At 40.0% G+C, this 21,034-nt stretch overlaps 2 protein-coding genes across 2 annotated transcripts; both read right to left on the bottom strand.

The window, feature by feature from the left end:
• Nucleotides 1-8,135: 8,135 nt before the first annotated feature.
• On the bottom strand, nt 8,136-10,026 carry LOC145638451 (ABC transporter E family member 2-like). The gene is made up of 7 exons (XM_081689415.1): nt 9,888-10,026; nt 9,612-9,706; nt 9,372-9,469; nt 9,171-9,288; nt 8,988-9,077; nt 8,490-8,796; nt 8,136-8,380 (listed from the first exon to the last, which is right to left on the bottom strand). The coding sequence occupies exons 1-6, from the start codon at nt 9,988-9,990 to the stop codon at nt 8,542-8,544; spliced, it is 759 nt and encodes a 252-aa protein (XP_081545541.1). The 5' UTR covers nt 9,991-10,026; the 3' UTR covers nt 8,136-8,380; nt 8,490-8,541.
• Nucleotides 10,027-13,330: 3,304 nt separating this feature from the next.
• LOC145639487 (ABC transporter E family member 2-like) lies at nt 13,331-19,708 on the bottom strand. Its single transcript, XM_081690742.1, has 15 exons — nt 19,553-19,708; nt 18,555-18,665; nt 17,838-17,923; nt 17,599-17,696; nt 17,403-17,520; nt 17,222-17,311; nt 16,701-17,005; nt 16,406-16,601; nt 16,149-16,334; nt 15,707-15,976; nt 15,168-15,413; nt 14,769-14,911; nt 14,059-14,123; nt 13,846-13,972; nt 13,331-13,673 (listed from the first exon to the last, which is right to left on the bottom strand). The coding sequence occupies exons 2-12, from the start codon at nt 18,655-18,657 to the stop codon at nt 14,792-14,794; spliced, it is 1,818 nt and encodes a 605-aa protein (XP_081546868.1). The 5' UTR covers nt 18,658-18,665; nt 19,553-19,708; the 3' UTR covers nt 13,331-13,673; nt 13,846-13,972; nt 14,059-14,123; nt 14,769-14,791.
• Between the last annotated feature and the right edge of the window lie 1,326 nt (nt 19,709-21,034).

The raw sequence follows: 21,034 nt of genomic DNA, 5'->3' as shown, positions 1-21,034 counted from the left end.
TCGACTCGACAAGTGGCCACGCCTTGCTTAGTTTCATGGACGCATTTTCTAGGTATCATCAGATCTTCATGCACCCCGACGACCGAGCAAAAACGGCATTCGTTACAAACGTCGGGGTGTACAACTACAAAATGATGCCCTTCGGATTGAAAAATGCGGGGGCAACATATCAGAGGCTGGTGGATCAAGTTTTTGCCGAGCAAAAGGGCCGAAACATGGAAGTCTACGTTGACGATTCGATCGTCAAAAGCAAAAAAGGCGAAGACCATGTTAAGGACCTGGCCGAAACTTTCGCCACCTTAAGAAAGCACCAAATGAAGCTGAATCCGAAGAAATGTGTCTTCGGCGTGAAGTCAGAGAAATTCCTTGGCTTCATGGTCAGCAAGAGGGGGATCGATGCCAATCCCGCCAAGGTGCAGGCAGCGCTCGATCTTCCCGAGCCGAAAACAAAGAGGGATGTTCAGCGGCTCACCGGAAGGATGGCAGCCCTCTCGAGGTTTATCTCCAGGGCCTCGGATAAGGGGTTACCTTTCTTCAAAGAGCTCGTCTGGGAAGACGAGCAAAAAGAAGCCTTCAAGCAGCTTCGAGAGCACCTGGCTCAAATCCCAACGCTGGCTAGTCTAGTGGAAGGAGAGTCTCTGTACTTATACGTGGCTGTCAGCCCAGCCACCATCAGTGCAGTGCTGCTGAGGGAGGAAAATAAGGTTCAGCAACCGATCTACTTCGTCAGTCACACTCTGACGGATGCCGAGACCCGCTACCCCCTACTTGAAAAAGTTGCTTATGCAGTGGTGGTAGCCGCCCGGAAGTTAAGACCCTATTTTGATTGTCATCAGATAGTGGTCTTGACAGATCAACCGCTGGAAAAGGTTCTCGGCAAGGTTGAAAAATCCGGTAGACTGGCTAAATGGGCTTTTGAGCTCACAGAATTCAGCATCAGCTACCAGCCGAGAGCAGCCATAAAGGCTCAAGCTCTAGCAGATTTCCTGGCCGAATGCTCATACCAGGAAACGCTGGATGACGAAAAGAAAACCTGGACCGTGTTCACTGATGGATCCTCCACCGTGAACGGTTCAGGGGCAGGGGTGGTCATAACCTCTCCTGAAGGCAAAACCTTCGAGTACGCACTGAAATTTTCATTCAAAGCTTCGAATAACGAAGCCGAATATGAGGCGGCCATAGCCGGCCTAGAATTGTGCATCTCGCTAGAAGCCGAACACGTTTTTCTGAAGACAGACTCTCAGCTAGTTGCATATCAGATTGGTGGCAGCTACAAGGCCAAAGAGCCCTCAATGATATCATACCTTGCCAAGATCAAGTCATTTATTGCAAAGCTGAGAACTTTCGAGGTTCAGCTGATCCCAAGGGGTCAGAATGTTCAAGCCGATGCACTCTCCAAACGTGCTAGTTCAACTCTCACTGAGCTGAACCGATCTGTATATGTGGAGGTGTGCCGAGAAAGAAGTATCGACGAAGCATCTGAGGTGTGCTGCGTTGATCAAGAACCAAGCTGGATGGATCCCATCCTGGCTTTCAAGCTTCGGGGAGAAATTCCCGAAGACAGAATTTTAGCCTTCAAGTTGAAGCGAACGGGTTCAAAGTTCGTTGTCTTCAACGGGGAATTGCTGAGGAAGTCCTTCTCAGCCCCATTGCTGAAATGCGTGGGACCGACGGATGCAGATTACATCCTTCGGGAGATCCACCTCGGCATATGTGGAAACCACATTGGGGGAAGGACCTTGGCCCACAAAGCATTAAGGGCGGGGTACTATTGGCCCACCATGATCTCAGACGCTAAGGAACTGGTCAGAAAATGCGAAAAATGCCAAAAATTCGCACCAGTCATCCATCAGCCAGCCCAAGAGCTTCAGGCCGTGCTGAATCCCCTTCCATTCGCCCAATGGGGGCTGGATATCCTGGGCCTATTTCCGGATGCCGCATACCAGAAAAAATGGCTGATAGTCGGTGTCGACTATTTCAGTAAATGGATTGAAGCCGAAGCAGCCTCAAACATTACAGAGCAGACTGTCAGAAAATTTATCTGGCAGAATATCATCACTCGTTTCGGCATCCCGAAAGTATTTGTCTTCGATCATGGGAGGCAGTTCGATAACTTGCCGCTGAAGCGGTATACAGATCAGTTCGACATCAAACTGGCATATTCAGCGGTATGCCACCCGCAAAGTAACGGACAAGCCGAAGCTGCAAATAAGAAGATCCTGAACGCCCTCAAAAAGAGGGTGGAAGATCAAAAGTCCAAGTGGCTAGAGGAGCTCCTAGGAACCCTCTGGTCCCTTCGGACAACCGAAAAAGAGGCAACGGGCCACTCACCCTTTGAATTGGTGTATGGCGCCGAAGCCGTTCTCCCCGTGGAGATCGCTACATAAAACCTACGAGTGCATCACTTCTCGGCCAAGAATGAGGATCTTATGAGGGAGTCCCTCGATTTCCTCGATGAAATAAGAGACTCAGCCCGAGTCAGAATGGCTGCATACAAGCAGAGAGTCAGCAAATTTTACAACCGAAGAGTTCAAGCGAGGCCTCTCAAAATTGGAAACCTCGTCCTTCGGAACGCTGCTGCAGTGCAGAAAAACCGAATTCATGGGAAACTCTCGGCTGCTTGGGAGGGACCCTACGAAGTTTATGATGAGCTTCAGCCAGGAACATACCGACTTCGACAGTTGGATGGGACTGAATTGAAAAATCACTGGAATGCTGATGTACTTAAAAAATACCATGTGTAAACCCTTCGGGGCAGAACAATCTTTGTAAGTACATTTTGAATTATTAATGAAAGGCCTCAGAGCCGCTATTTTCTACAAACATTCGCAATATTCTCTCTATTCTTTTTTTACACTATTACTCTTCAAGGGTTTCCTTCGGCCCTGTCCGAAACCTTCGCCCTCAGAGCACCAGGTTTCGGATTGCCGATAAACTCGCCTTTTTAAGGAACTCTGGTCTTTCAGCTGGGGTGAATACCTTAGTAAGACTTGTTCCGCGAGGCAATGAGTCCATGGACAAATCTGGGATATTGCCTTAAATGAGCTCTGTATCCAATATAGCCATTATCTGAAATACTGCCTTCAGCTGGCCTTGTGTTTGAGATATCTATTTTTAAGATAGACAGAAAATCAAGAGCAAAAGCATAAACCGGCAGAAAATAGACAAGGAAAATGAGAATAATCTCATAAATCCGAAGAACAAGTCTTCAGATGTCTGGTAGGGCAAGAAGCACAAGTGCAGACCGCCTCAGCTGACACCTCTAAGCTGAAGCTTTGTACTTAGCAAAAAAAAAAAAATGCAAGTTCAAAGCAAAGCAGTATGAGAGAAATGTCAAATGCATAAAATACGAAATCATGCTCATATCGCGAGCTACAAAGCATAAATGTTCAAGCAAAGTAAAAGATAATATCGGCAGCCGCCTACAAGCGGAAAATAACAGCTGCCGAAATGCGTACAAGGCAAAAAGAAATAGTTTGTACACTGAGGCAAGCTGAAGCAAAAACAGAGACAAAAAGAAAAACTGTCAGAAAGCGGCATCCTTCATTTTAAGAGCACGTTGATCCGCAAGATTCTGAAGACGACTGCCCGAGTCCCTAGGCTTCAGCTGGAGGGCCAGGCATCCCAATGGGGGTGGAGTCCAGCGCGGCATCAGCCCCAGCTGCAGAAGAAGCAGGACGAACCAAAGCCTGGACTTCAGCTTTCTTCATCTCAGCTTCTTTCAGCTCAGCCTCCCTCATCTCAGCATCCTCGGCTTGGAGGCGAGCCAGCAAGTCAACTTCAGCCTGACTGGCTTGCTGCATATGAGGGTCCGCGGGGTCCTCAGCCCAGATTTCGCACTGATACCAATCCAGGTCAGGCGCAGCATGAAGAGCCAGTCTCCGAGCTACCCCATAACCGTTGAGGTAGGCAGTCGAATACTCCTCCTGGGTGTAAACCCTGAGGGTTAGCTGAGCCTCAGCATCGGCCAGCTTCTTCTGCACCTCTTCCAAGGCTTTCTGGGAAGACTCTTGTTGTCCCTTCATCCGAGCCTCGGCATCAGCAAGTCGTTGCTCAATCTGCTCAGCCTGGGTTCGGACCTGGGAAAAGCGCTCTTCCTGGTTCTTCAGCTGGACCTCCAGACCGGTGATGCTTTGCCGCTGAGACTCTAGCTGGACCCCAGCCTCGACCAGCTCCTTCTCCCTTGCTTCGCAGGCCTCGCGATGTTGTTTGACGTTAGCCTCCAAGATCCTGAGCTTCTGCCGAAATACCTCATCTCGGGCCATCACTTGAGATTTAACCTCAGCGTCAATTTTTTGCTGAATCTTGGCCTTGAGGCTGGGAATGTCAACCGCGCCGAAGGCTTTGAGTAGGGCCTCACCTTCGTCTATTTGAGGCAAGATGTCCTTCTCCATTTCAGCGCAGAAAGTGTTGAAGGAGTCAACCACAACTTGGGCCCTATGCTCGGCTTTCTCCTGCTTCAGCTGGGCAAGCTTTGCCTCTGTTTCAGCAATGTCCACCCTTTCCTGGAGCGTATCTATCATCTCGCAGTTCATGGTGTGGTTGTAGACAACCTGCAGAACCAAAATTAAATTTTTCAAGCTTGCAAAGTTATAAGTGTACAGAGTAAACTGGAAGCGCTGAAAGTGCAGAGTTTTATTGCGTACCTGCATCAGCAGCCTTTGGTTGTCTCAGGCAGGATCTGGTACTGAGGGACCAGGTTCGGCAATTCCAGCGGTCGCCCGAACAGACCATTCTCGGACTTGCTCCATTTCGGATAAGTCAGAGCATCCACCAAAATAAGCCTCAGCGCTTTCCTTGTGCTTTCCCCAAATCTCGGCCCTAACGCCAGCAGGGATAGAGTACTTCTTGGCTGAGAACCCCATGTCCCCAAATTGGAAGGATTTGAAAGAGGGGAACGAAGCTGACAGAACGTCATCAGCTTTCTCGGGCTCAGTCGTTTCCCCTCCTTCAGTTCGGTCCCCTCCAGCCTGGACCCCTTCAGCCTTGCCGAGAGGTTGACTTGTTAAGGCGTCAACCTCCCGCTGAATCTCATCAGTGAAGCCCCTAGGGGCCCCGTCCTCAGCAGTAGCCGCCTCCTCGGCTACTTCAGCAATTTCAACCTCAGGGAGCTCAGCAGCACTCCCCTTGTTGGAAACCGCTTCAGGAACCCCCTCCTTCGGATCAGGAGTCCACTGATCCACCTCCATGTCGGCAGTTGGGGGAGGTGTCCTCGGCGGCGACGGGATTGGCGGTGGTGGCTGAGTTGGGGGCGGAGTACCCCCTGTACTTCTCGGAACCCTGCTTCGGTCAGCAACGGGTTCCCTTATTACTACGCCAGGCCTTGACCTCAGCGTGAACTCTCTCGGACCCATAACAGTTGGGCCCGTCCTCCTCCTCTTCCTCTGCTCAAGAGGCTGATCTTCCATATCGTTAGAGTCTGAAGTTTCTAACTCTGAAAGGTCGTCTGACGATGCCTGACTCTTTCCTTCTCTCCTTCTGCCCTCTTCCTCAGACTGCAGAAGTGGGGGAGCAAGAAGGGATCAGTAAAAAAAAAAAAAAAAAAAAAAAAAAAAGAAGAGCAAGCGCTGAAAGATCCCTAGTCACCTCTTCGGCAGCCTGAGCGGCGAGTATTTCCTCGGCGAGCAAAGGCCTCAAAGGATCCCGCTTCTCCCACCAAGGCTTCTGCCTCAGATAATCTGCAGCAGCCTCGATCTGAAGGCCCGTCGAGTGTAGGTGCAGAGGACGATCCTTCGGAGCAGTGATAGCTGGAGCTCGGTCTAGGATGACCCTTTCAGCGTTCACTCCCAGCCGACCGTAGTCAATGCCAGAGGTAGCCTCGCTCAACTCTGAAAGGAGAATTTGAAGGTTATCCCTAAAAAAGATAAAACAAATAAGGCAATAACAAAATAAAGTCCCCGGCCCCAGCCGAAGGTACTTACCGTCTCTATACTTTCGGCTGAGGCCGACAACTGCAAGCATCTTCTCTTGGAAGACGTAATGGTTATCGGGAAGCCATCGAGTCGGGAGGGACTTCAGTCGGGCAGTCCCCCCAGGATTTCTCTGCTTCCCGAAGAAGCTCATCTGCTTATAACTTGGATGGCTGGCGGCATTAGGGTCTTCGGGACCAAAATCTTGCATGATCGGATCGGGCCTGGAGAGATAGCGAGGGGCCCCGAAAAAGTAGGGATGCTCCGGATCGGCAGGGGCCCTCACCCAGATCCACTGACCTCTCCAGTCCTTATCCGAATAGTCATTAGGCCACATAGTTAAATATTGAGGGCGGCTCTCTATTCGCCACCAGCCTGAAGACCCGTGCTGGCCGTACACGCTCTGGGTGTTCTGCACTAGCTGATGCATCCTTTGGAAGCAACGCAAATTCGGCTCAACGGCAAAAAACCGGCACACCCAGAGATAAGTCATCACCCGCCGAATGCTGACAGGCGTTAATTGGCATAGGGAAATCCTATACTTTATTAGAATATCCCTGATGAAGGGATCCAAAGGAAACCGAAGCTCGTACTGCAATTTTCGAGTGTATACTCCCACATACCCAGGGGGAGGGCGGTGAATTCTGTCAGTAGGCGAGGGCATTCGGCACCAATACCCATCTTCTTCAAAGATGTCGTAGTGTAATTCGATTTGTTCGGCAAACCGATAAGCTTCGGCATGCCTAACCCACCAGTAATAAGGGGTATTGTCAGTCATAGCTCTCTGGGCTACGGCATCCTGCCATTCAGCATATCCAGGTAGCAAATCCCAGAGCACAGGAGGCAGGTTTTGCTCCTGTTCAGCAACCCCAGCCTCGGCATCCTGCTGGGGGGGAGGCCCAGCCTCGGCCCCTTGCTGAGGGGCAGCTGCGTTCAAGGGGACCGCCGGAATCCCCCTTTCCGGGTCTTCCTCGACGCGTTCCCCATTCCATACGTCGGCGCAGTCCCGGGGATCCCGGACCTGACCTCGTCTCCCAGTCCGGCGACCTCTTAAACGAGCCATAGACGGATTCGCGGGAAAGGAAATTGGGAAAAGAGGAATTCTTTGAAGAAACTAAGAAAATCGAGGGAAATTCGAAGAAAATTACCTTTATGAGAATCAAAACTCGCCGATTCAATGGGTCGGAGCAACGGGTTTGAGCGTCAAGCTTTGATTTCGGGTGCGGAGCGGAATTTCGAAGTGGAAGCAACGGTTTCTTAGAGAATCCCAGAGTGAATTGGTGAAGAAATGAGAAGAGAAATGGCGAACGTGGTTTGATGTTTCCAGAAAATGGGAATTTAGAAAGCCAAAATGCTTAATTCCTCTTAAAAACCTCCTTAAGTAACCGTTAAACACTCTCTCTCTTGATTAACCGCCCACTATCCACTCAACTTCCCACTAATTATCCAAATTACAGTTATTTAGTTAATGACTGTTCAAAATTTAAATCTTTTGATTTAATTAAATCATTTACTTCCCTCCATTTTTATTGGATTCAAACCCGACCCGTCATCCTTCCAAATCGGGTCTGGGGGGCAAGTTGTTTGGGTCCAATTAAGCCAATTGGGCCTAGTCATTAAATGATCCAATATTCCAAGGTCAAGGCCCAAGCCTCCAATCAAGCCAAGTCAGCAACAAGTCAATTGGTCCAAATGGTTATGGTCGGCCCGTGATTATTTGGGGCCCAATTATTCTCCTCTCTTTGTATGCCATGGTATAAAAGCCTTCAATTACACCATTTATGAGATATACATTAAAGCCTCAAGCATTAAATCTCCTGCATAGCTTTCTCTCTCTAAACACTGTTTGACTTCGGCATCGGAAGGGTCTTCCGCGGATCCACCCCCGAGGCCAGTTTACGTGTGTTTGCTGTGCAGGAAACCTTTGGCCCAGCATCATTTGGACCGAACAAGTCTTCATCCACTTCATTGGACCTTCGGCAAGGTCCCATTGTTTTCACCCGAAACAGAAAAAATTACCAGCATCTTAATAAATGTTGTCTTCCCTGTTCCATTTTCTCCCAGCATCACAATAATCTGTGAATCTGTAAATTCACCTTCCATAACACTCATTTTAAAACCACCCAGAGTTTTTGTCATTGTTGGGTATTTGTATAGAGCATATGACTCAATCTCCTCAGCATTAGGTGTCTCAGCAACCTGAATATAATCAATCATAAATTAATTGACAAAATAAAAGAGCTACCGGAAGTATGTTATGTACAAGGAAGCATACCTTGAATGTAAGAGATTCAGCACGAAAACGAAGATTTTCTGTGGGTATGAATCCTGCCAAAAATATATTGATTCCTTCTCTAACATAATATGGCAGGGTCACAACTCCTTATGCACCCGGTTTACCATATAAGCAACAAATAAAGTCTGATAGATAGTCTAAAACACTAAGATCGTGCTCCACGACAATGACATAGCTGAAACACAAAAATTAAACAAGGCAAAATCAGCTAATCAGTTACTAGTAGTTATCTTCCAAAACAACCCCAAAAAAGAAGTCAAGAAAGATCAAATATGAAACTATACCTTTGGGGGTTCAGCAATGATCTGATAACTTTGGCAGCTTTGAGCCTTTGTTTCACATCCAAATAACTTGAAGGTTCATCAAACATATATATATAACACCACTACGCATAGCCACAGCTGCAATCGCAAACCTCTGTAGTTCACCCCCTGATAGATCTCCCACTTTACGATCTTCAACTTTATTCAGCTCCAGATCATTGCAGAGAGAAGCCTTCATGTCCTTCTCGTCTATTTTAGCTAAGACCTCTCCAACATTTCCCTGTACTTCCTTTGGAATGTTATCTACATACTGTGGCTTGATTTTGGCCTATTCACACATAGACGAGGCAACATTAAACAACAAGAAATGCTCATTCCACATTCAGCACATTATCCATGACACCATCACGAAAAGGACTCATTAAGTAAATACTGAATGAGTAATACAGTAATCATCATTTCATATTTTTTGGTGTAAGAAAGAAGTAAAAGTACAATGAATCAAGAGGGTATAGACACCTTCAGATTATCTTCCAATATGCGCATAAAATACTTTTGCAGTTCTGATCCACGGAAATAAGTTAAGATTTCCTGCCAGTTAGGCGGATTCTACAGAAAAACATACAGTATAAGTATATTCAGTAAATAAGAAAAAGATATCAGGAAGCAATAACAAAAAGTCATCAAAACTAAGCATATTACATCAAATCTCCCCAAATTGGGCTTCAATTTTCCAGCCAAAACTTTGAGAGCAGTAGTCTTCCCAATACCATTTGTTCCCACTAAGCCAAGAACTTGTCCTGGTCTCGGAACAGGTAACCTGTAATTAAGAAACTCTACAATTAAGACCTCAAAAGAATCAAAAGAATTCATCATCAACACACCACATATCAACTAACTAACCTATGTAATTTGAAGGTGTTGGGGCCATAACGATGTGTTGTATCTTTGTTCAGATCTTTTGGGAGATTAATGATCTGAATTGCTCCAAAAGGGCATTTCTGCATCCATCAATCCACAATCAAAACAAAAGTAATAATCAAACGCGCTGAACAACCATAATACATCATGTGCATGTGAGAACATATATATGTGTATGAGTTAGTGTAAACAATGATAAGTAGCACAATTTACAGTGATGACCTGAGTACAAATACCACAACCAATGCACAGTTCCTCTGAGATGAACGCGAGTTTTTTATCTTGTGTTACTAATCTAATCTCAATACATCGTTTCCCTGAAATTGAGAAAGGCTAATCAGATCCTGTTGGGGCACAAATAGATCATATGGTTTGCAAAGTATATATTTCATTAAGAAAAATAGCACAATACACATAGATAAGTTTTTTACACAAGTGTGAGCAAATGAATGCATCATGAACAAATGAAGATTGGTTTACACAAAAACAATTGCATACCTGTCTGAACAGGACAACTCTTTTTACACTCCAGACTGCAGTTTTTGGGCTTGCAACGATCAGAGTTCACTATTGCAATACGTGGTAAACGGTCTTTCATCATGACTCTCGTACTTTAGAAGAAGAAAAAACAACAAACTTCAGACTTGACAAGAACAAACAACAACAACAACAACCAAAAAAAACAACATAATTGTATCATAGGCGAAAAATGATTAACAAAAGCTATACATATTAGATATATGTTGAGGATCATGAAGTGGAGGGATGGTTTGTCCCTCCATCTCCCCCAGGACTGCCTGGGTTCGATCCCCCCTACTGTGATAGGAGGGGCACCTCGTTCTTACCTTTTGAAAAAAAAATATATTACATATGTGCTTGTAAACCAAACTAAGGATGTGTTTTACTCACCTGATTTTCACTGAACTTATTAAAATTTATTTTAGTTATAATTTATACACGGATAACCCTTATACTTATTAAACCTGAACTGAACTTATCTGAAATTAGGATATCTCTAACATTAACTTATCTGAACTTTTGTGAAAATAAGGTGAATAGAACAAACCCTAAGCAAACAACATAATCTAAAGAACTAAAACAACGAAAGGATCAAAGGAGTATATATATCAAATACCGTATTACCAATTCGAAAAACAGATAGAAGTTCAATCTATATATAATTATCAACGTACAACAAAACAAATTCTAACAATCACTAATACTAATATTTTTAGAAGTTATTGTCACATTCCAAAGTCCAAAGCAACTATGACTGAAATTCTTTATAAAATTTAAAACTCTAAAATCAATCAATCAATCAAAGCCTTAATCCCATGATCAATCAAAATATTACATAAACGAGTCCTAACCTTTGAGAAAATAAAAGCAATGCGAAGAATAGAGGATGCTGAATTGATGTTGACGACGACGAGGACGGGAGCGCTAGAGTTGAAGTTATTTGTTTGTTTGTTGACTTGGAGCCCAAGTAAAACAACTAACAAACCTAAAGATTTAAATAACTAAAATAGTATCTAATACTGTAATAAGAAAACTAAGGCATTCACCTTAAATTTGCTGAACTTAAATTATTTTTACTGAACTGAACTTAATTTTACTGAATTGAAATTATTTTTACTGAACTTAAATTATTTTTACTGATTTTCTATTATAATTATTCTTTAAGAAAACTGAATTTTATTGAACTGAACTTATTTTTACTGAACTGAAATTAATTTTACTGAACTAAACTTATTTTTACTGAACTGAAATTATTTTTACTTAATATTATTTTTTTAAGGTGAAGAGAACCGGGCCTAATTGCTACGGAGTACATATTTAAAAGATAAGATAGAAATTTTCCAATCACAATCGATTACAATATTTTATAAATATATACAATACAATATATAATGCATTCTGGTTTGTGACCGTGTCAATATTCAATAGATATGAAATTAATAATATTAAAGTGTTTTACAAAATATACTTATTTACAAAATACGGAGTAATTTTGTTCAATTACTAGAAAATCAAATCATATCATATCATATAATAACTAATATATAAAGCTAAACTTTTAGACAGGCGACGAGACAGCGACACTTGGCGTTCCAACTTTTAGCCAAGTGTCGTGCCATGTAGGATAGAATTATATAGAATTTCAATTTGTAGGATAAAAAAGGTAATTTAGAAATTTATTTTCAATCAAATTTGGATAGAAAATATAAAGCTAAACTTTTAGCCAGGCGACGAGATAGCGACACTTAGCGTTCCAACTTTTCGCCAAGTGTCGTGCCACGTAGGATAGAATTATATAGAATTCAATTTGTAGGATAAAAAAGATAGTTTAGAATTTTATTTTCAATCAAATTTGGATAGAATTTTAGGATAAAATTATTAATTTAGAGTTTTATTTTTGATAAAGTACCAATATTTCATATGTACAAATTGAATTATAATTTTATTAAAAAAAATAGATTATTACTGTCATAAATTATCATATAAATTTATTTTTTGTATCATAATATTTTTTTGGAGCAAAGGAATTAGTTCAAAATGTACCACATCCATGGTTTATGATATATTCTAATCAATTAAAATAATATACTTCACAATCTAATATAATTTTATTACTGTGTGTAGACCTGTCAATCAGGTCGGGTCACGAGTCATTTCAGACAAGGTCAAAAAAAAAAAAATTCACCAATATTATTATTATTATTTGTCATTACATGTCTACAAGTTTAAATCGTCACAAAAACACGTCAATTCCTAACTAATTTTGTATCAATGATATGTTTTAAAATTTGACATATAGATTAAAATATATCTTTAAATTTAATAAACAATCCGGGCATCGCACGGGCACAAAACTAGATAGCGTTTTGTGATGTAATAATTTTTAATCTATATGTTTTAAATTGACATATAAATTAAAAATTTATCTTAAAATTCAATAATAAACAACCCGGGCATCGCACGGGTACAAAACTAGTTATACCATAAAATTAATCGTATAATAGTAAGTCATACTACGTACAATTTCAGGGTTTTTCGGTTGCTAAAAGTTAATTTTATCAAATTTAACAATATTTGTGTTTCGAAGATTGGATTTTTTTTTTTTTTTTTTTTTTTAACCTTTGAGATATAATGAGTTATAGGTTGTAATGTGTTTATCACATTACGAAAACTCACCCAAGTCAACTAGCATATTTTAAAAAACAATAACAAGTGACTTGTCTTTCAAACTAAACTCCGTCCAACTTTTTGTACTTCCTCCGTTTTTTTTTTTATTGCACCATAAGGGATTTCAAGCTTGCCAATGCATTACTTTAGCTATCAATATCTTCAATTATACTTTTGTAAAAATTATAAAAATTTGATATTTGAAAAGTAGAGTTCGATACGAATCTAACTAGATCCCACATGACTACATTTTTCCTAATGTATAAATCACAAATGATGGTCAAAGAAGATTAAGCGGATAGTGTAAAAGTCCTAATTGTGCAATAAAATAAAAACGGAGGAAGTATATATTACTCGTATTTATTAAATTTATGACCAATATAAACGCATAAATACCGCAAAAAAATCAATAGAAAAACTACTGTTTTGAAGTCTGCTACCGACTTGATAATGCTGAACTATATAAAGTACACGGTAGCTGAACTCAAGTTCACTTGCCACGATACATGGACATGTAAATGAACTACAAGCGTGATTGCACGAAACACCATTTTGGACCGAAACATGGATATGTTTCATCAACCACAGCTAAGTTGAATCAGTAAACATGTATGAAGTTATTGTGACAAGTCAATGGACTAAAACATGTAGATGAAGAACATCCAAATTGTATACTTGGGGACAGTTTAGACTCAAAACAGCAGCATTTCACGGTTCAAAATAATACTTGGCAGTTGGCACTAGGTATAAAACAGTTTGCACCAAAATATATCAAGCACAACATTTTATTCGGCCCCATTAGCAAGAACATTCTAATCTAATTCTGATCCATGTCAAAATTGGCCAAGGCCAAAATCCACTCAAACAGTCACACTAAAAAGAACGATAAACATGCAGCATAAGAAAACCTCCTGTTGCAGAATTAGTCAAAATAGTAGAGATCATATGCTTCAGAGAATATTAGTACAAAGGCTAGCAGAAACAGGAATCAGTATACGAGCAGGACGATAACAAATTGCCACCCTCAAACAACCTCTTCCAATCATTCAGTCTCCTAAGCTCCAAGAAACAATGGCCAACATACAATTCCATAGACTCCTGCAAGGATGGTATCAAACAACAGAGCATCAGAATTTGGCTGGTGATGAGAGCAAATCAATTAATACAGAAATAATATTATTAATAACAGTTAAAGGTAACTTGTGCGGTCTTGCTTAAGGACAGTGAGGGTACGGGAAACAGATTAATTAGCTGTAAAGGAAAAACCTACATGACATTCACATCAATCATCCAGGAATAATTTGTTGACAGATTTCTGCTCCTTGTCTTTCACGGAGACTAGTTTCTCAATCCTTGGGTGATAATAGCTAGGTCCCCTCTGAATTTGATATCCAATACTGCATTTTTCCAGAGGAAAAGGTGATGAGTAATAACCACATGACAGGATCACAGGCAGAAAACACAAGGCATCCAGAGTCAAAACCTTGCAGCATCCCAGTGCATCCGATGCTGGAAACAACAAGTCCAAAGGGTAGTGACCATAAACTCCTGTAAAGACAGATTTCAAACACAAGGATTTAAAGTTTTAAACTATGGCTGGTGGAAAAGAATATAAACACATTTGTAGCATAGGATAAAAAGGAAACATGTTCCTACGACAATTATATGACCCTAATGGTAATTATTTAGTCACCAATCATCAACATCTAAGGCAAAAATCCCTCAATAAATAAATTACTTACAAATATCTGTAACTAATTCACGGCGTCCATTATTCAACAATTGAATAATTATTTTTCTCAAAACATATTGGTAAAGGTATCATCATAACCATTAAAAAAGGTTTGGATTCCAAATACTATAGCTTAAAAACAGTGTTCGGTCTACTTCGCCCTCAACCTCTTCTTGGACCCTTTTGCCCTCAGACTCCCTTTTGGATACACATCTGTCCTTTCCCTTGCTTTCCACCTCACCATTGCTTCTCCATTCATCTCATCCTCTCTCTCTCTTTTGTGCCCTCCTTTAGCTTTCTTGATTTCCTTCTATCACTCTTCTTGAGTTCTCTCTCATATATCCTTTTGCATTCCTTGGCAAGGTCATTTCCAATTTTAAAATCTCTTATTCTTCCTCCCTACATATTCTTCCTAGGTGAAAGAAAATAATACACAAGTTTTATTCTAGTGAATGACAAACCTTGGTAAAAAGTGAAAACCCCATCAATCATCCAGGTAATAATAAGTCCCTGCTGTTTTCTGCTCCCTGTCCTTCGCAGACTCTAGCTTGTTAATTCTTGGGCGATAATTAGTTGGGTCCCTTCTAAATGTGATATCCAGATGCTGCAATAAAAATGAATAAATAAATAAATTTGATAGAAGTTATAACTGTGAACCAAAATTCAAACTGTGAACCAAAATAAGATCGAAAAATATGCAGACTATGCAAAAGGCATTGCAAAGAGTCCAAAATACCAGGAAAGGCTATGTTGATAAAATCCAACTACAATTGATACTTCATAACTTTGTGGATTCAGGTGATATTCAATAAAGTTTTGAAATAGATATGCATGTATAAAAGAAAAGAAGGGAGGCTTACCGATAAGAAGAGATTCATTCCATTCAACAACGATTGGGGAGAATTGGCAGTACAATCTACCGATGGTATCCCCTCATAAACAACTACTCTGTCTGCTAAATATGTTGCCATTATAAAATCATGTTCAACAACAAATGCAGTCTTCTTGGCATGGAGAATAAATCTCTTTATCACCTTTGAAGCCACTATACGCTGTTCGGAGTCCAGATATGCACTTGGTTCATCTATCAAATAAATATCTGCAGGCTGCATAAGTACAAAATCATTAATCACAAATTGTGCCATCTTATGATAGTTACGAAACATAAAACTCATCCGTTCACTAAATAGAAAACAAGGATCCATCACAAGATATATGATAAACAACGTAAAGTTTAAAGACCTCCTGTCATCTACAACTAAAGAACATGCATCTACACAAATTACTACAACATATTTCTACTGATCCCACATGTATATCATGCAACTGTAACAAAGGACTGACACAATAGAAGGCAGGACAAAGAAAAAGAGACAGGAAACCAGAGGAAGAACTATACCTTTCCCAGACACAAAGTTAATGCAACTCTTTGCAACTCTCCACCAGATAGATTCACAACCTCTTGATCCATTAACTGCTCAATCTGAAGAGGCTTCATAACATCTGAATTAAATTGAGGATGAGTATATGAATCCCTTATCTTCTGATGCAAAAGAGCCCTCACAGAGCCTAGAAATTTTGGACTGATTTTCTGGGGCTTGTAAGAAACGTTAAATTCAGGTACATCCACATCCGAAGATTCCACGTCATCAGGCTTTAGTATACCAGCCTGAAAATTCACAATTGAAAGTGTATTCATATCCAAAGCCCTTCAACATAAACCTTGACGTTTGACAATTTTTATTCATTTTCTCTAACCAGGCGGCAACCCGCAAATAAATATTTTTTTAAAAAAAAATCAGATCTGTTCAGCTCGCAGTTTTTATGTAAAGAGAAATTACCAGCATACGGATAAATGTTGTCTTCCCTGTTCCATTTTCTCCCAGCATCACAATAATCTGTGAATCTGTAAATTCACCTTCCTTGACACACATTTTAAAACCACCGAGAGTTTTTGTCATTGTTGGGTATTTGTATCGAGCATATGTCTCAACCTCCTCAGCATTATCTTGAGGTGTCTCGGCAACCTAAGAAAATGACACATGAGATGACTGACATGTATAGAGAGCAGCCAGAAGATATGCATTGTGAAGAATACCTTAAATGTAAGAGATTCATCTCGGAAACGGAGATTTTCAGTGGGAACAAACCCTGCTAAGAATATATTGATTCCTTCTCTAACAGAGAATGGCAAGGTCACAACACCATATGCACCCGGTTTACCATATAAGCAGCAAATGAAGTCTGAAAGATAGTCTAGAACACTAAGATCATGCTCCACAACTATAACATAGCTGAAAACACAAAAATTAAAAAGAAAAAAAGAGCTTGAATTAGTTATCTTCCAGTAGAAAGCCCTGAAATCTTCACAAAGATCAAATATTGAAAGATACCTTTTGGGGCTCAGCAATGATCTAATAACTCGTGCAGCTTTGAGTCTCTGCTTCACATCCAAGTAACTTGAAGGTTCGTCAAACATATATATTTCACCACTCTGCATAGCCACAACTGCAATGGCAAATCTCTGCAGTTCACCACCAGATAGATCACCCACTTTACGATCAAGAACTTTAGTCAGCTCCAGATCATCACAGAGTACAAGCTTCATGTCTCTCTCATCTTTCTGTTCTAAGACCTCTCCCACATTTCCCTGGACTGCCTTTGGAATATTATCCACATACTGAGGTTTGATATTGGCCTATTCATAGACAAGCATTAGCAAAAAGACAATGAAGAGGCTACAATAAACAAGGATTGCTAACATCTATTATATAATACATTCAGCACGCTACCGTAGGACGAGCATGAATAAGGGCACAGAGATAAAAAGGGAAATGAGTAAAACAGTAATCAGTTCCAGATTTTGTGTGTAAAAATGAACTAAAAGTATAATCAACTAAGAGGATATAGCTACCTTCAGATTATCTTCCAATATGCGTGTAAAATAATTTTGCAGTTCCGATCCGCGGAAATATGTTAAGATTTCCTGCCAGTCAGGTGGATTCTGCAGAAAACACATATTATCCCGTAAATATGCAGAAGGTATCAAGAAGCAATAAACAAATTAACAAAATCATCAAAATTCAGCATATTACGCTGAACCTCCCCAAATTGGGCTTCAATTTTCCAGCCAAAACTTTGAGAGCAGTTGACTTCCCAATACCATTTGTTCCCACTAAGCCAAGAACTTGTCCTGGTCTTGGGACAGGTAACCTATAATGAAATAGTTTTGCAATTAAATTCCAAAAGAGTCGAAAGAACCCAGAATCAACAGGACACAAATAAGCTAACCTGTGTAATTTGAAAGTGTTGGGGCCATAACGGTGTGTTGTATCCTTACTCAGATCTTTTGGAAGATTAATGATCTGAATTGCTTCAAAAGGGCATTTCTGAATCCAGATTTTCACAATCAAAACAAAAGAAAAAAATCAGGCACACTGAGCAACACAAAATGTGGTAACATTCTCATATAAGCATATAACACATGTGTATGAGTGATGGAGAATAGCAGCATAGTTTTTAGTGTTGACCTTGACACAAATACCGCATCCAATGCACAGCTCCTCAGAAATGAAAGCAAGTTTTGTTAATGGGCCAACCTCAATACATAGCTTCCCTGAAATGAAAAAAGGTAAAATCACAACAGTTTGGTCACATGTCATAAGGTGTATGAGCATAACCAATTCAAAACTCTAGACACAAACTGACTAGCAAAGACATCATCCAGCCATGACCAAGAGTCCAAACAAAGTTTTGTTAGTTGTCTCGTAAGGTTTTTTAAAAAAATAAAAATAAAATAAAATAAAATAAAACTCTCTTGGATCGTAAATTGCAAAAAATAAGACACCCTTTCACACTCACTCCCACGTTGAACCACGCAACTATGTGACTATGCATACACAAATAGAAGCATGTAGCACCATACAGATAAAGCAAGAGAGAAATGTTGAAATACCGATGCCCAATGACATGTAGAATCCTCAAACAACATTCTTAAGTTAATCCATAAGATCAGCGTGCAAATCATTGCCATTGGAAAGTAGATATTCATTACAATTTTGTATACATTGCAATTATGAAATCATCAATATAGGGAACAAACAAATGCATCATTAACAGAGATGGGCGACTGATTCTACAAGCGCGTCATCCAGAATAAACATGAAAGGAAAGAAGGTAATCACGCAACTGAAGTATATCATTTCCACCAGAACAAGAAATCATTATACACACGAATAATTGCATACCTGTCTTGACCACAGGACAACTCTTTTTGCACTCTTGACGGCACTTCTTTGGCTTACATCGATCCGAGCTCACAATCGCAATACGTGTCAAACGGTCTGACATCTTACTTGCTGTAGAATTGAAGAGAGAAAAAAAGCAAAAAAATTACCAACAAAAATACGGATCATCACACTACACAAGAGGGGGAAAAGGTAAGCCTTGTCATCACTCATGCATTTTGCAAGAGAAAACACGTAAGGCATCACCATCTCAGCCTCTTAGAAAACACGACACCCAGCATTAATAGGAAATAAGTTGCTATATAACCCTATTATACCAAAACCGGAGGTACAACAAAGCAAATTGAATCCAGAGTAAGCCAAACTATAATAAGATCGACATCCCCGATATAACTATATAACCATCTCAACCTCTCGGAAAACACGACATCCAATTAATAAGTAAGTTAATAGCTAAGTATCTAAACCTAAGCATATTGAATCCAGAGTATGCCAAGACATAAATAAGCTCGAGATCCAGTAACACATAACCACAACCACCTCAGCCTCTCGGAAACACGACATCCAACATTGATAGGAAATAAGTTGCAATCTAATGGTGCCAAGTCAATAAACAAGCTCGGGATCCAGTCGGCGGTTCAGGCCCGACCCTGAGCAAAAGCAGGGGGCAACCGCCCTGAATCCCGAGAGAAAACTTCCATTATTATGATTCCGTTCTAACATTAAAGGGTTCTGCAACACATTAGCAACCAAATTTGATTCAATTATCAAATTAAGCTCAAAAATGACGCTAAATTTCTCTCACTTAATAATATGAACAGAAAAATTCTAGCAACGAGATCGCTCTTGATAATCTTTTATAACTTGAGTGATTATAATCAATAGTTCAAAAATCCACCTTCGAAGAACCCTAAATTGACTATACTGATAAATAAAATCAACGAGTAATAGTAGATTGTGTAATTGATATTCGATAATCAAAGGAAAAAGGATGTTACCTCGGAAGCCGCTTCAATGGAGGAGAGAAAGCTCAAAAGCGGCTTCAATGGAGAATTCGGAGTGCGCTTCAATGGAGGAGAGAGATAGGGGATGCAGCGAGGCAGCGTAAGCGTGAGAAGGGAGGAAAGAAAATAAAGACCTAGGAGGAAGGAATATTATTAATGACACGCAAACGCCGAAGATGTAAAAAAATGATCCGACCTGAAAAAAGGTGAAAATCAATTTAGGTGATAAATCAAGCTGACCCGGACCTTGAGCATAGTATAGCCAGCTGTTAATTATGTATTTATGTAGGGTGGTTATTACTATTAGGAGAAAGAACGTGGAAAAATAATTTTAAAATGAAGATAGTTGAACTTTTACAAAATAAATCAATAACTTAGGGTTTGTTTGGCATCATTTTTAGTTTTCAGTTTTCTTGTTTAAAAAAAAACTAAAATCAAAAACAGAAAACAAGAAAAAGGTGTTTCCACTTTTCTGTTGCCAGTTTTCAAAATTATCATGATTTTAATAAGTCTAAATATTTTTTGATTCATTATGTGACATATATAATATACTTTTAAAATACAAAAAAAACAAAAACAGAAAACCACAGCGATGCCAAACGAACCCCTAGTTGTGGAAATAACCAATTTATAAAGCTTTGGTTATTGAGTGAAACCTAGTTTCACTCAATAACTAACCTAATTAAAAAGCCTGGTTATTGAGTAAAACCTAATTAAAAAATGAAGATAATGAAGATAGATAAACTTTTACAAAATAAAGCAATAACCTAGTTGTGGAAATAACCACGTTATAAAGCTTGGTTATGAGTGAAATAGTATTATAATAGTGCTAGTTTACTTGGTCATTGAGTGAAAGAGGAAGATTATGTAGTGGGGTTGGGTAAAAGTAGGAGAGAGAAAATGTTTAACCATGGTCCATCATTGGGGTACATTGGTTATTAATTGGTTAAACTTTCTTCAATGGTGAGACTTGAGTGAGTTTTTTTTAGGAGAGATGATATTTTTTGCAAAGGATACTAATAAGCTGGTATCTAAACTTAGCAATTCCAAAAGAAAGTTGCTAAGTTTAAATACTCAACTTTGTGTCTCATTTGACAAAAAATGTGGGCCCTTATCAATAGTATACGAGTAATATGTTTTTAATTTATTTAAGTTTTAATTTTTTTTTTCTATTAAAAACTTATACTATGATTTGGTGGGCCATAAATTGAAAGTGACGTTAGTATACTTTAGAATAGTATACTTTAGAAAGTCTTACCATTGGGAAATTAGACTTCAATTGAGTTGCTAAATTGAGAAGTGGCTTGGGTATCACATTGGAGGTAAAAAAACAACTCATTTTGTATTTCAATACTCAAAATTGAGTTTTAACATTGGAGATTGTCTTATAAGTGAGGTGGAAAATAGAGGAATTAATAAAATAAGTGATAATCACAATAGTTGTGGGCAACCATTGTGTTATCTATGCCCAAAAAA

This window comes from Chenopodium album, chromosome 7, assembly GCF_948465745.1.
Source record: "Chenopodium album chromosome 7, dcCheAlbu1.1, whole genome shotgun sequence".
NCBI lineage: Eukaryota > Viridiplantae > Streptophyta > Magnoliopsida > Caryophyllales > Amaranthaceae > Chenopodium > Chenopodium album.
The sequence above is the reverse complement of the archived record's forward strand: the minus strand, read 5'-3'. Positions and strand labels throughout refer to the sequence as shown.